The 15861-nt window shown below is 37.7% G+C and overlaps 1 protein-coding gene across 1 annotated transcript in view; it reads left to right on the top strand.

The window, feature by feature from the left end:
* The window catches only part of pcsk2 (proprotein convertase subtilisin/kexin type 2), a 30451-nt gene that overhangs the window by 1280 nt on the left and 13310 nt on the right, over positions 1-15861 (top strand). Inside the window, exons 2-5 of the mRNA XM_061746018.1 lie at positions 1043-1147; positions 6899-7012; positions 7471-7579; positions 8700-8737. Of these exons, the coding sequence (XP_061602002.1) occupies positions 1043-1147; positions 6899-7012; positions 7471-7579; positions 8700-8737 (366 nt within the window). The remainder of the gene's footprint in view (positions 1-1042; positions 1148-6898; positions 7013-7470; positions 7580-8699; positions 8738-15861) is intronic.

Below are 15861 nucleotides of genomic sequence, written 5' to 3' on the forward strand. Positions count from 1 at the left end.
ATGTGTGAGGGAAATTGGCTGGAGCCCTAATCAGTGAGCCATAGCAGTGCACTGAGCTGTGTCTGCTGTGAATGAGGATTAGCCTGAATGTTGTTTTACCTTCACAAAATAATAATAATAACAACAATAATAATAATAATAATAATAATAATAATAATAATAATAATAATAATAATAATAATAATATATATTTTAAAAGATAGAATATAAGTTTAATGTGTAATTCAATGTAATATGGTGTATGTAATTGTTGTGCAGCATCCCCAGCTCTGTGAGCTTGTAGGCAATAGTTTATCTCAGACATCTACTGCCTCCCAGGTTATGTAATCTGTGGCTATATTCGTCTTAATGGGATGTGCACCATTAAACAGTGTCTGTGTAATTTAAATTATCATCTTTTGTTGCTTAATTAACTAAAATAGAGCACTAAACTGAGAGACTCACGCAGATGTCAACATAAAGAGATCAAGGATCATCAGTTATTAAAAACAAACAGCTTCAGCAGCAAAAAAGAATAAAATAATTGAAAGTGCAGCTTTACACTTTGCATTGTGTTACTTCCATGACATACATAGATTTTAGTTGAGCTCAAGAGCGGTGGAAGATAAAAAATAATCTTTATCCTTCTGTAAGTATATTGCCACATACGATTCGACAGGCACATCCAAAAGCATTTATTCTGAGGATTGACCTGCAGCCTGGCTGTTACCAAAGCATAAGGAGGTCTTTAATCTGTGCATGGTGCTGGAGGGCAAGCTCTGGATGATGCATCTCATTTCCCTGCCTGTGTGATTTATCACGGTTGATTCCAGCACTGTTCTACAGTGCCTTAAAATAAACCCTTTGTGAAAGCGAGGGAATCAGTGCTTTTGTTCTCATCTTCTTGTGACCTCCTGTCTTTCTCCTCCACTTGTGGTCTATTGTATTTTGATTCAAGATTTATGACTAATGCTTCTGTTTGCTCTCATCCCTACTCCTGCACCTGACACATTCTTTGCTCTTTCATATATTTCTTTCTTGTTTCTTTCTTTCTTAAACCCAGCTTCCCTTTGGAGATGGCCTCTATCACTTCTACCCTCAGGACACCTCAAAGAGGAGAAGCAAACGCAGCACTCGCATCAGACAGCGGCTCCAAAAAGACAGAAGGGTAAGCGTGAATGCTTAGATGCCTGCATGAGCCTACAGCAGTACGACTTCCCACTCGGTTTGTATGACAGTGGTTATTTTGAGGCCTGTATCCATGTGGAAGAAAGTCCTGTAACTTTAAGGCGCCTGAAAGTCAAAATATTCTAATAATAAGAGAAAACGCTTGCCGTAAACTACAAATCATACCAAAAGGCAGGTGATAACTGCATGAGAATACAATTTCTAAAGAAAAAATTATAACTAAAATTCCCGATTTAAACTGAAACTACTGCTTAACTTCTGGAGCTACTGCAAAGACAAAATAATCCATCTCCGCTGCCAGTTTGGTGCAGTATTGTGTGTATAATTACAGCAGCTATAGCAGCAGCTGTCAGCCAGAAATCATGGTGCCAATAACACAACGGTGAGCTCTACAGTAATACTGTGATAAGCTGTATCACAGTGGAATATACTTGGTGTTTTCTGAGTCTGTTTTTATCAAGAAAAAGAAATAAGCAGTTGTGTTTGAGCCACCAAGTTATTTTTAAAAAGCCCTGTGGATTGTTGGCAATTTAACTTTGAGCTTCCAGTCTTTTACTAAAACTTTTTTTTCTTAGGCATGTCATCAAGGCTTTTATCTTGGTATTGCTTTGAATGCGTTCCCATATTATCTCATTTTTTTGTGTGTTTTATCAGAGCTTTTTGTGAAGTGAAGAAAACTCAGTTGCTGGTACTGCTGGTACTGTAAGGAGAGGGGGTGAGAGTTTATAAGTTTTACTTCTTCTCACTCCCTTTCGAATATGTACTTGTTATGTCTCATGTTAAGACGATTGTCTTATTTTCTTTCTTTTTTTATATATGATTCATATTCGAAATAAACACTACTACTACTACTACTACTGTAGGGTTAGTAACATGTTTGTAACATGAATAATATCTTTAGCAACTTTTTCCTTCAATATTTCTGAAAATATGTATTTATCTTAAGCCCCAAAATTTTCATTTAGAATTGGTAGTAATATATTTATATCATAATGTATATTTTGTGATATGGATAGTTTTCGCAGAGGTAGTGACTGATTCCAGCATTTTTCTCCATTAGTCTGCTTACTTGGCTCATTGGGGCTATGTGGATTATTTTCATTGTCATCATATCTGCAGATTATTTTCTTGATTAGTCATAAACCATTTCCAGCTAAAAACTGAAAAAGAAAGCTGGAACACCAGAATCTGTAAACATTTGGATTTGGCTAACCATCTCCTTCAGACTCATTGTGCAATAGATCTGAAACGCTGTTCAAATAGTCATCTGATGACAAATGTCCACCTGCTCGGGTTTACTGAGACTGTTTGCCCCATGTCATTGTCTGTGATGAAGACGAAAGCATCAGCCTGTTGATGCCATGTGAATTAATCTGTTCGTCCTAGTCCCCCTTTTTGTCTTCTGCAAATCTCCATGTTTAGCTTTGTCCTGTTGGAGGCAGTAAAAGTGGAGGCTCTGTTGCAGACAATCAACTGACCTCTCTAATTGCGGTTGTGAGAGGTGCTAATGAAAATAAATGTGAGCTTCTCCACTGAGCTAATGCATCTAATGGAAATGAGACAGCGCTGACATGGACATGTCTACACTCCAAATGCTGGGTTACGGTCTGATGTTTGACATGGTCATATATGTGAGAGTCCAGCTACAGTCCTTGTAGTTTTGGACAGTATGGGGGTAGAGAGCATGATTTTGTGCTGCTGGATTATTATTCTTTAATGTTGTCTGGATATTCAACACATTCTAGAAATCTCAATGTTGCACTTGATTTGTTAAATTGTTAATTTAACTAAAAACAGTTATGTTTTTGTTTTTTTGTTTAGTTCTTTTGCATTTTCTCAGTTCAAACAGTGAGTTAAAGTGACACAAAGGAATTTTTGCAGTTCTCAGAGGTTTTTCCTGTAAGCATGAAGGTTAAGTTACTCATTCACCCTCTCCCTTTGTCTTTCTCATTTCTAACTTACTTTCATGGGTCTCTAAGTCACTTCTGCCATTGTGTTCCCTGTGGCTTCGTGAGCTAGTTCTGTTGTTGTCTACGTGTGACTCAGTGTGACATGTGATAGGGAGGTATCATGAGCGATAGCTGGGAAAGGAATCCATAACTACTTTGGGTATTGTTTGTCAATAACAGGGATGGGAGGCCACAAGAGTTAGAAGAGAGCTCCCAAAATATTCAAATATTCCTTCAAAAGAAACAGATTCACAAGCATAAAAAGCTTCTTTTTGCCACTTTGATATTATAATTTATTATTGATAACAAATTACTGAAAAACAATACATGAGGTATCTTCCAAAGCAGATGATATCACCTTCACCATCAATGTGAAAAAAAGATGCCTTAAAACAAATACTGCACATATTATAGCAAACATCCCCTGCTGAAATTTTGGATATGTCTCCTGATGTATAGCACTAAATGTTTGCTATTTATAAGTCCATATTCATATATCTCTAATTGAATTCTCATTAACTAGTACATTTTAAGGTATTGTTAATTTCCTCCAATTTAAGATATCCACTTTTTTTGGCATCTTATGTCAAGTTTTAACCAGTCAGAATAATGTAATTATCATGAACCTCCATTATTACATGTCTGAAATAACAGTTTGTGTCAAAGTCAATTGAAGTTTCAAATATCCACAGTCAAGAGCGACATTAAATGTGAAGCTGGAGCAGGAGGTTGTTATTCTCAGGCGCCACAGAACTGCTCGTTCATCGCCAAGGAAAGTTCCTTTGTTGTCATGTCAGAGCAACCTGAAGATGTATGTCCAATTTGTCAGAGAAGTAGTTGTTATTTTATGAAGTTCATCTGTCATTTCATCTGCAAGCCACACAGCTGTAATACTTTGCTGGGCCTTTATACTGTTGGAAGCTTCGCTTGAGCTATGTCTTGCACAATGATTTAGGCTAGTCATAATGGCCTTCGAGATTATTTAAGTACAGATACCCACTAGTCCCACCTGGAGTAGCCAGCTTGATAAAGATTGTAATAATTGTAATAAAAATAAGGACAATTACACAGGCATGATAGCAAGAAAAATAGGCATGGTGACAGGCTACACTGCAAATGAATGAATAAAACCAAGCTGGGTTCAAAATACTGAGCATGCAAAAGGGATGTCAGTGGTCAAGGAAAATTATTATAAGATTGTTAATTTTATGGTTTTGTTTCTTTTGTTACTTTGTGAAACTTGTGCAAGGTAAAATAACTCATGTTTTGATTTTTTAAAGTGGACTATGTTTAGTTGAATCAACAGCATAGGAACATGGATCATTTTTACTTAAAGAGATGAGCTGCTTTGATAACATTTCAAAATGATTCGACCCAAAATACTGTAACATGTTTGAATTTTTTTATTCAGTGAAAAGACACACCAGTCCTTCATTTAATGTTTCAAAATAAGTTTTCTTGAGCAGCAAATACAAGTGTGTTACAAACTTGACTCTGAGGGGTTCAGTCCTTCCTTGGACTCATGGTGACCCACTTCCTATTCGCTCTTTCTTTACGCTCTTTTGAGCTCCACTCCTGAAATTTGTCCTGTTTCTTCATCCACACATCCTTGAATTCAAATAATCATCCCTCCAGTCATGCATCCATTGTTCCTTCTACTTATATATTTTTTCACTTATGCAAGAAAAATACATTCAAAAGCTATTCAATGTGTCCAAGGAAGTGGGAGTGATGAACACAAAAAGGAAAAGTGGAAAATTTGATAAACAACTGTGAATGAGCAGCATCCCCTGACCCCGAAAGATACAGGCATGTCAGAGCCAGGAGGGAAATGAGGGCAAAGAAAAAGCAGAGCCAGGACTGCCCTTTGATGTAAAATGAAATGAAGCATTGGGAGCATGCAGCTTGCAAAGGCGGGTGACAATGGTACATTGTCACTGTTGGATATATAGAGTGGGCAGTGGGCAGCAATCTCTAGGGAAATACCAACTCTTCTCCCAGGTGATGGAATAAATTAATGGACAGAGTGAAAGGGCAAGAAGAATGCAGGGGTAATTCAATTCAACTCAATTCAGCTTATTTATATAGCACCAGTTCACTCTAGAAGTTATCTCTGGGCACTTTATGGAAATAGTAAACAAATTTAATTAAAGCCCAATTAAATTTAGTACAATTCAGTCCAGATTTATCCATTTATAATCCAATTATAATCAAAATCGGTTATATTTTGAATGATTCAATTTTGACTAAATTCTTTCCAATTAAATACAAGTTAGTCCAGTAAATCATATAATAAAAATAATTCTGAATGTGAAAGAAAAAAATAATGACATATGTGGCATGAAAAAAGACAATCTGCATTTATTTCCCCCAGTACTGAGCCACATAATAAGATACACTGTACCATAAAGTATTATATTGAGGGATAATCTGTCTTTTAAAGGACTTACTGATGTGTTGATTTACAGTGTGTGTGTGTGTGTGTGTGTGTGTGTGTGTGTGTGTGTGTGTGTGTGTGTGTGTGTGTGTGTGTGTGTGTGTGTGTGTGTGTGCCATCTGATTGCTTAGAGTACCATAAAAGAGACATCAGGATGAATAGGCTTTGGTCGTTTTAGAAGGACATCTTAAGTGCTGCTCTGCTCTCTTATCTGAGGTGGTAAACACACCGGACAATGTCTGTTTTCTGAGTCATACTACAGTGAATTTGCTAAAGGTAAGGATAAGAGGAACACTTAGACAGTGGCCCATTTAAAAAAAAAAAAAGGTTTTGAACTATTGAAAGAAACGTTTTGTTCCATTGTGAGCATTTGTAATTCACTGAGAATACAGTATATTGAAATCAATATCTGTCAATGAGGTGTCTCATAGGTTTTTATCATTTTCAACAGTTCTTTGTAAAGATATTGAGGCCTGTGTGTTTCTCTGCAGTACAACCACACACTAAAATCAATGAGTGACAGAAAAGGATCCAAACCATCAAATTAAATCGCTGTCTGAGACCTTGGTGACAAGCAGAATGTCGGTAATACATTTCGAATTGAGAACTTCACTTCAAGCTTGCAGTTCTCAGATTCTAATTAATTGACTTGTCATCCCTTTGGCTTTCCTCAACCTCTTCAGTTTTTCCAAAATATTCAAAGGCGGCTCAGGTACCCAAATAGGAAATTTGATGCACTTTCAAATACGAGCAGCTGTATTTATGAGCTGGGTCTGATCGCTCTTATCAATACAACATACAGAGTCAAATGTATTCCAACATTACTTTTTATTTTGTTTAGTTTTGCTTTTTGAATACATTTTTTGAAGCATGATTCAAAATACTTCCAATCATTTTGACACCAGCCTCCAGCTCACCAAACACCCCAACCTCATTGAAGACTTTGCTCCACATCATTTCTTGTTTCTCTTCCAGTGCTCTATATTGGTATTGCACAGCAGTCAATACGTATTTTCTGATACAGAACACAGCATTTCACCCACCCAGGTTTCTTTGATGAATCAGGGAAACACAATGATGTTTTGTCAATGTCATTGCTGTGGCTTTGAAGCAGACAGGAAACAAAAGATGCAGTGGCTTTTGGAGCAGGTGAGTTTGGAAACCAGCGTCATTCCCTCTTATTAGGAGAGAAAGAATTGCCGCTTTGACTGACACAATGCTTTTTGCTTTTATCGTACAGATGAACACAGTGGGGGGTTTCTGATTTCCTGTGCACAACCTTCAGTCGAACCAACTTTGACTTTAAATTGATGACAAGAAGCCTTTTCTGTACTTTCTTTTACAGGTTAAGAATGTCTTTGAACAAGAAGGTTTCAGTCGTCAGAAGCGAGGTTACAGAAATATCAATGATATAGAAGTCAACATGAGCGACCCACTATTCAGCAAGCAGTGGTATCTGGTGAGTAATATGCCAAGTAGCTGTCTTGCATGCTGCCTGACCTTTTGCACCAACCCAGATTCTTCCAACTTAATTAAACAGAAGCCAGGCTTTTTCCACACTACTTTTTGAATCAAAGTTGTTGCTCATTCTTAAATTAATTCAGCCAATAACGAGACATTTAATCTTTGCATCCATGCTGCCTAGTTGCCGCCCCTCTTATTTACCCTAAATGGCAACGGGGACTTTTAATGCAGCCGCATGCTTGGCTTCACTCATCTGGGATGTCAGATAAATGCGTTGCGTTGCTGACATTTGCTTCCTCTCCCTATAACCTTCACTTCTCCCACCCCGAGCAGTTCTTATCTGTAAATTCCCCTTCCCACGCACTCACAACCTCTATGTTGAATAATAACCTAATGGAGGCTCACCTGGGTGCCGTGAGTCATAAATGTTCTCCATATTGTTTATGTGATTAGATAAACACAGGACAGGCCGATGGGACCCCTGGGCTGGATCTTAATGTGGCCGAAGCTTGGCAACTCGGCTACACAGGCAAAGGAGTTACAATTGCAATCATGGACGATGGTGAGGGGGCAGCTCCATGTTTTTTTTTTTTGTTCGTTTTTAACTGACAGCACTTAGATTAATTATACTTGCAAATATTTACTAATTTGAATAACTGCTGCTCAATTTTCTTAAATAGAATAGAAATAGAATGAGAACATGCATGATGCCAAATTTGTTTTAAAGAATATATTTATGTTTAGACTTGATTGGACAAGTTATTTCCTATATGCAGTAGCCTGGGCAGCCATACCTATTAGTTCATAATAATTCTTAAAAACCCGCTTCGGTACCGCTCCCATTCATAGGTATTTCCATGGGTACAAAATGTACCAAATGAATCATAACAAGAATGGGGGCTGGCTTTTTGTGGTGACTCATGCAAGAATCTTTTATTAGATTTTACTGCAAAACTGGCAACTGTCATGGTGTTCCTACTCCAGTGGATGTCTGGTGGTCGCTCAGCCTATACCATATGCTTTGTTTCCCTGATTGTGTGCAAACCTATCCAGTAAGGTGTCCAGAGACAGTTTTCCATGTCACACATTGGTACACCCCTACAGACAGCAACCAGACAAATTATTTGTATTGAAAAGGAAAAGAAGTAAGATGGGTGGAAAAGCTAAAAACAACATCAAAATAATTTAAATTCTTCAACGTATATCTCTTTTTTTTTGGTATACTGAAGCATGCTCAACGTTACATCTAAATTACAGCGATTATGGCTCAAATTCAAAAAAGAAGACAGACAGTCATTGTTTCTAGGGCAGAATGCAGGTCCATTTTCACAATCTTCATCAACAGCATGAAATAAAGTAAATACAATATTCTTATGTTAAATTTCTAGAAGATTAGGGGACATAACCATTTTGCACTTGTAAACAAATATTACATGGCCATTAAATGCATGAAAACACTATCTTATCTGATGTGTTCATCCAGTGTCCATGCAAACAATTAAGTACGAAATCTCTACAGAGTGATTTCAGTCAGACTTAGGTAATGTTTTCCATGAATACACGGAACTCAAGGGTTGATTGGTTTCACAGTCATTCGGGAAGAAAACAGTAAGCTGTCATTTGTTATGCACTTCTTCTCAAGTTTAATTACATCACTGATTAATTTCCGAACCACGTTTCAGGTATCGACTATCTGCATCCAGACTTGGCGTCAAACTACGTGAGTACCTAAGTGTTTTTGAACGTCCTAATTTCTTTCATTCCTTTGAAGTGCTGTTAATAAGTGAAGCAAAGGTTCAGGTGGTAGGTTTCAGGGGCTTCGTGTGGCTTCTCAGTGGCAGTGACAGGTGCTCTCCAAGCTGCCTCCATGGCTGCCGAGTCTCCTTGTATCCCTGGAGGACGTGAAGACAGGCAGGCAGCCAGGCAAACTGTTTAATGCTAATGCACAGTGCTCTGTGGCAGGCACAATGGCAGTCCGATCTGTCACAATCTCAGATAATGCCAGGGTAGTTGGCGCTGCATAATGTGACGTTTTATCTGTAGAATACTGATAAAACTTTAAAGGACAAGAAGGGCTGTTAAATAAAATACACAGTCGAACGAGGTCTAGTCTGGCTTCACTACAGTTTTTGCCGTCTTGCCAGTATGTCTACTTTGTGACATTTTCCTGTGCAAAATTAATTCCTGATTATTATTGTCTCTGCGTAGAGGCTCAGTAATTTGCTTATATATTGTCGATCCTGACAGCTTGTGCTTGCTTTCTAATTTGTTTGCCTGCTTCAGCTCACGTGTACTCTGTGTTCTACTTAGATGTAGCTTGCATAAGTGTGTGTTTTTTGTTTTCTTCTTTACCCTCCTGTGTGCATGTTTTCTGTACACTTACCATCACATGTGCCTGCCTTTACATGTGCCTGCCTGCGAACAGAGATGAGCTGTGGCCCCAAAATAACATGTAGACTCAGCTGGGGCGATGCAGGAGCATGCTCCATTGGATTGATGGAACATGCTGTGCATAGATCTTAAGTGTGTGTGTGTGTGTGTGTGTGTGTGTGTGTGTGTGTGTGTGTGTGTGTGTGTGTGTGCGTGAGTGTATGACTCAGAGTGTGCAGAAGAGAATGACACAGTGTGTAATCCTGTTTTCCTTTTGTTTTATTTTGACAGTAACCTTTGCTGTGGTGGTTTGCAAACCTCCCGCTATCAGCCGAATAAAAATTACATAAAATGTCATTTTGGTTTCATCATATCTTTTAGTTCGGTTTGAATTCAGTGTGTGCTACATATCTTTCTGTGTTTCTGTTTTTAACAACCAAATACCAGCTTATGCAAGGGCCAATTGGTTGTATTTGTTTTTCCACAGTTTCCATTTGCTTTGATAATCGAGTGGCAACAGCTCATAAGATATATTTTGATACGCTGAATTAATTGTTAAACTGTCTTGAGATAAAAAAATTCCAGGGTGGTTGTTCAATTTCATGGCAAATTTATTTGTAAATACAAGTAGTCAAGGTACATTAGAGGACTTTTGCATCAAAAAATATTCTTTCACATACACTAGAACATAAAGTTAATAACAGATATGCTGACCACATTAAACGGATAAGCCCTTATAGTTATTGGTAGAAGTCATCTTTTTAACTTCACAGGATTGACAAGTTGTTTTTTTATCCCCTATGTTTGTTCTCGTTAGATTTGGATCAGTAAGGTGCCAAATTTAGCAGAGTATCCAAAACCAAAAGTCAAAATATAGGAGCAAAGGAGGAAAGCAAGTGACAGGAGAAAAGCAAAAAGGGGAAAAAAAACTAAACATAATACTGGGAAGCACAACTGAAGCTGGACAACAAGCACCAAAAATCATTAAATGACTAGCAAGAAGGAGAGGTAAAAAAATATTTAAAAAGTAGATTAAATATATATTCAACACAAAAAAATCAGAAACAAAATAGAATACCAACAGAAGAAAATACGAGACAAACAACACTTAATAAAACAGGAATACAGAGAGAGACTCAAATTAAGCCAAAATCAACCCCCCCCCAACCTTGATAGTACTTCCCTGATCAATACCGGTGCTTCTCTCAGCTACCACAGACTTGCAAGATCTCTGAGTAACTGTGGCATTGATTTTTAATGAGTCCTGGTCGATTTTCTGAGTAAAACTTTACTTTTCTTGAAACATTATCATGTATTTCTGCTATGTATATTGTTTGTGGGGAGCTTGGTTAGGTTTTATACTTGCTTTTCAACCAAGGTTTGGTTCAGCTTAGACATCAAAATTACTTTGTGAAGTTAAAGAAGGATGTATCAATAGCTGAAAAAAAACACAACAGATATATTTTTTACGGATATTTGTAACCCTAATAGCCAAGATAGTGGAAATTGATTTTGTTGAGTTCCTTTAATTATGTAGATACTTATTCAGCTGATAAATCCGAGTAAATTAGTAATTAATGTAGAGTACATTCAGTTTTTCGTAGTATAGAATAATGCTCTTTGAATCTAACCAACTGTTAAAGCAGTGGATCCATTAATCCCTTGTGTTTCCAGGTCAACATGTGCCACATGCGCTACAAAGTTAAAAAAATGAAATGGATGTTGGAAGTATTTCTCAACTGTACCACTATCGCTTTGTAGAAATTCATTCTCCAAGTGTTTTTTTTACTCTCAGTAACTTGGGTTCATAGTCCTCTCATGTCTCTGGTGCTGAATTAGCTCTCCATAAAAATGAATCCAGTGCCTAGAAGAGCCAGTTTGGACTGGTATCTCTGGTGATACTTGGAGGACAGGAAGATGCTGGTTGGTGTTTCTTAAGGATATCCTACTGTATCGTGCCAGCAAGTCCACACATCCCTGAAAACGTCAATTTCTGCATTAAAACACTTTAAAACGTCATTCCCTTACACACCATCAGTAGCTTTTCAAAGTTGTACCTTACAATTCCGAACACCATTACTGCTGCTCGTTGATGCAAACATGTATTTTAGAATACTTTGATGTTTTGAGTCTACACAATAATTCCTCAATCAAATCATCAGAGCAAGAGGACATCTGGAGATTTTTTTATTTTTACCTGTGTTTATTAATTTTTTAGCACACTTTTGATTGGATCAGTACTTTGGCTGCAACGGATGACATTGAAAAGTCCAAAAGAACAGACTTATACACACCAAATCAGATCCAGAAACACTTATTGTCTGTTATTCACACAGTTTTGCTCCAGTTAGCATGCACACATACAGTCTTGTAGCAATCAATGTTCAAGAAGGGCACATCAATCAGCTGACTATAAATCTGATTGAACAAGCTTGTGCACAAACCCCAAAAATATCTGCAGCGCTGCCTTCCATTTCTGACTGTTCTGCATTTTGAAGTGATGCAAAGCAGCTTTTGCAATTATTATCTCAGAAGATTCCCTCTCTAGGTGTGGAGATTAAGTTGCTTTTACGATACTGCAAGATTTTCTTCTTTGCCTAATGGTGCATCCTGGCTCTTTCGTACAATTTCTGACCTACTTATCTTATCAGGCTTTTTCTAATTACCCTGCCTTGAACAATAATTGTTGTCCCTTTTGAATAATGGACTCTCCATTGTTTGTAAATGGCCTTACAAGGTTTCCCACACTGGTGGGCAGAAACAGGTGTTTCTCTAAGATTACTGTTGATGTCTTTCCTCCGTGGTGTTGTATGAACGCACACTTGAATGGTCCAGATCGGCAAACTGCCAAAATATCTGCTTTCATAGAGGTTGCCACATTTGCTGATGATCAGCTAATCATAATATATTTGATTAGAGCACCTGGCTGCTTCTAGCCCTCTTATTTCCACTGAAAGCAGTAAGAGCGTACTTTGTTTTTTACATTGTACTTATGCATCATGTCTCAGTTTTGTACCCGAGCAATAATATTGTTGTATTTGATGTGAAGTTGTGTTTGGCTTTACTATGATAATATTTAGACGAAACGTGCTGCTATCTTGTGTTCGTTTCAGATATTTACGTGAGAGTAGCCTGTTTTAGTCACTTCAGTGAAGGCTCTTTTATTTTATTAACCCTCAGTCTGATGATATTCTCCTTTGGACCCAAATTGGGCCTCAGTGTAGCACATTTTAGTCTTTGCTGTCCCATGTAGCATTCATTTTGTGCAGAGTTAACAGTCAGTTGGGTAAAGCTGAGGAGACTAATGTCTGCAACATGCAATTATCATGTATCTCGATTTACGCACGGCAGAAAGAGCAGCAAAGAAAGAGCAGACTGAATGAAAGCAAAAGATAGGAGGCTGAGAAGCCTGTGAGTGAAATGCCCATTTGTTACTTATTGTCATACTTCTTTACTTTTCAATGTATTGCTTGAGAAAGAGGAAAAAAAGCTCTTTCCTCTGATGGGAGTGCTAAACCCATTGACCGCCGTTTCTTCTTTGAAAAAAAATCTACTCTAAATAATGATAAAATCCTTTTAAAGGCACTTCTTATATTTTATTTCACATTTTTAAACAGATTAACTGCTTTGTAGTGCCACATGTTAGATAATTTAATTTCCTGCTGTCTTTAAAGCCGTCTTATTGAGACAAAATACACAGAGAAATGAAGCAACATGTATTCACAAGCAACAGAAATGATTTATGTGGCTTCTACACTTTATACCCTTTTATCTGTAAGCAATAGGGGTGTAACGATACACTAATCTCACGATACGGTACGATACACGATACTGAGGTCACGATAACGATACGATACGATATTATAGCAGTATTTTTTTAACAACCTTGAATGAGGAACATATGACTGGAAAAAAATGGTCTTTTATTTGAAAGACACAAAATACCCTATTGTTACAGTTTGTAATGCTTTATAACTGTTTAAGTTTTAAAGAGAAAGCCAGGCCAACCATTTTCCACAAACTGAACTAAAAGTAAATGTCAGGTTTGCATTATGCATCTTCAGTTTCATACAAGTAAAAATATTTTGCCACAAACTGAATAGTTTCTCTCATGTATGATTTGACTGTAATTTAACAACTAAAATTAAATAAATAAATAAAAGTAAATAAATACATACGATTTTACATCATAAAAAAAGATTGATTCATGCTCACCTTATAAGTGTAAGAGGAGATTTATTTTTGTTAAGAAGTTTATTTTGGTAATTCAGGGTTCATTATTTTATAAATATATTCTTTATATTCTGATGTAGCCTAAATCAGGGACTATAATGACACTAGTCAGTTTATCTGTAGTTGTTAGTATGTTTTAGATTGGGCGGAGTGATACAGCACTAGGTGCTGTGTTGACGCTCTAAATTCCTACGCTGTTGAGCGGACATTAAAGTACACTGGAGCTCAGCAGAAGTTGTCCCCGTGTTTATCCTACACACGACCCGAAAAAGGTTTAATTTAATAAGGTAAGGTTTAACTCTACACCAGACTTACATAAGTAAAATTTCAGAGCTCAAAACGGGACCACAAAACGGGACTAGTTTTTTCTGAGCGGAGTAAGATTTTGGTCCGCGGGTCGAGGTGCGGTCGCGGTCGGATGCGTGTTTCTAGTCAACACAATAGATTAATATTAATAACCCAATATCGCGATACACTTTGTCACCTCCACGACACGTATTGTGACATTTTTGTATCGCGAAATTTCGTGGCACGATATATTGTTACACCCCTAGTAAGCAACAAGAAATCTGTCTCTACAGGCACTTCCTTGTGTAACCCCTATCACTGTAGGCATTTCCACTTTCCTCTAGTTACCTGCTCCACATTGCGATTATTACATTGTTTTGCCGTTGGGTCAATAAGCTGTTTTTGTTTGCCTTGTCCCTTTGTTGCCGACTGAGTCATCTCCTCTAAATGCCAGCCCACGGATCTGTCAGGCAACAGCGAGGAAACACTCTCCGTTACTGATCTGATGCGTCTGGGCCCACGGCTAATGAACGCTGTTGTTTCTGCTCTATTCTCATGGCCATACAAAGCACCTGTTACTGGGCAAAAATGGCCTCTGTGGCAATTAAAGGACCCATTTCAGCCGCCAGCGCAGCAACCTGAAAGAGCTGTCAAAGTGTCTAGTGCTAAAAATAAAAAGCTGGACTCTTTGGCAAGATCTTATGAAGAATATTTTGTTGTGTTTCTGTGGCCATTCTGATGCATCCATTCATTTTCTAATCCTATACAGGGTCACGGGGTTCTGCTGGAGCCTATTTCAGCTCATTACAGGGGTTCACTCTGGACGGGTCACCAGTCCATCACAGTGCCACATACTGTAGAAACAAACCACCTTACACACACCTATGGGCAATTTAGAATCATCGATCAACCTGACACAAATGTTTTTGGACTGTGGGAGGAAGCCGGAGTAAACATGCAAGGACAAAAAGACTCCTGCCAAGCCTGGGAGTCAAACCAGGAACCTTGTTGCTGTGAGGCAACAGTTAACCACTAAGCCACCATTCTGATAATCAGTACTCGAGTTGTAAAAATAAATCAGGGGGGATGGTGGATTTTATCAAATGGGGACAGATAATTTGTGCTGATTACAAATAATATAATATATTACAAATAATAGCACTGACCAAAACACCTGCAGAAATACTGCAGGAATGACATAGCAGCAGTTAAATGCAGCCTTCTGTAAGCTTTAAATATCCACTGGGCTTACATCAAATACATCAAAACACAACAATAAAAAACAGTTTTCTGAACTTATCAATATGACTCTGTCCTTCACAGGATAAGTAAAATGGATCACTGCAAAAACTCAAAATCTTAACAAGAATATTTGTCTTATTTCTAGTTAAAATGTCTCATTTTAGTAAAAAAAATCTCATTACACTTAAAACAAGACTCATCACTGGAAAAAACAACAATTTTCACCTGTTTCAAGTAGATTTTCACTTGAAATAAGTAGAAAAATCTGCCAGTGGAACAAGATTTTATTGCTTGTAATGAGAAGATAAATCTTGTCCCATTGGCAGATTTTTCTACTTATTTCAAGTGAAAATTGACTTGAAACCGGTGAAAATGGTCAAATAAGTTATTTTTCTGGTGTTATTTTTCTGGTGATGACTCTAAATGTTGAAATAGCAGTAATACCAAAATCATTGATGAAATGACATAAGGGATGGAAAGGGGGGATGGCAGTTTTACAGGGGGGGTGATTTTGACCGTTTTTATTTCAGGGGGGATGCCATCCCCCCTCATCCCCCCTCAACTTGAGTACTGCTGATAATGATGTTGAATGAATGAGGCTGGGACAGATTTGTGTCTCCTACATCTCCTCTCGTCTGATTTTCCATTATCATTTGTTCCCTTTTCTTTTTGGTCATGTTGTAATAAATGCTGGGCCGTTATCTAATCAGC

The sequence above is a fragment of the Cololabis saira genome, chromosome 17, assembly GCF_033807715.1.
Source record: "Cololabis saira isolate AMF1-May2022 chromosome 17, fColSai1.1, whole genome shotgun sequence".
In the NCBI taxonomy this organism is placed as follows: Eukaryota; Metazoa; Chordata; class Actinopteri; order Beloniformes; family Belonidae; genus Cololabis; species Cololabis saira.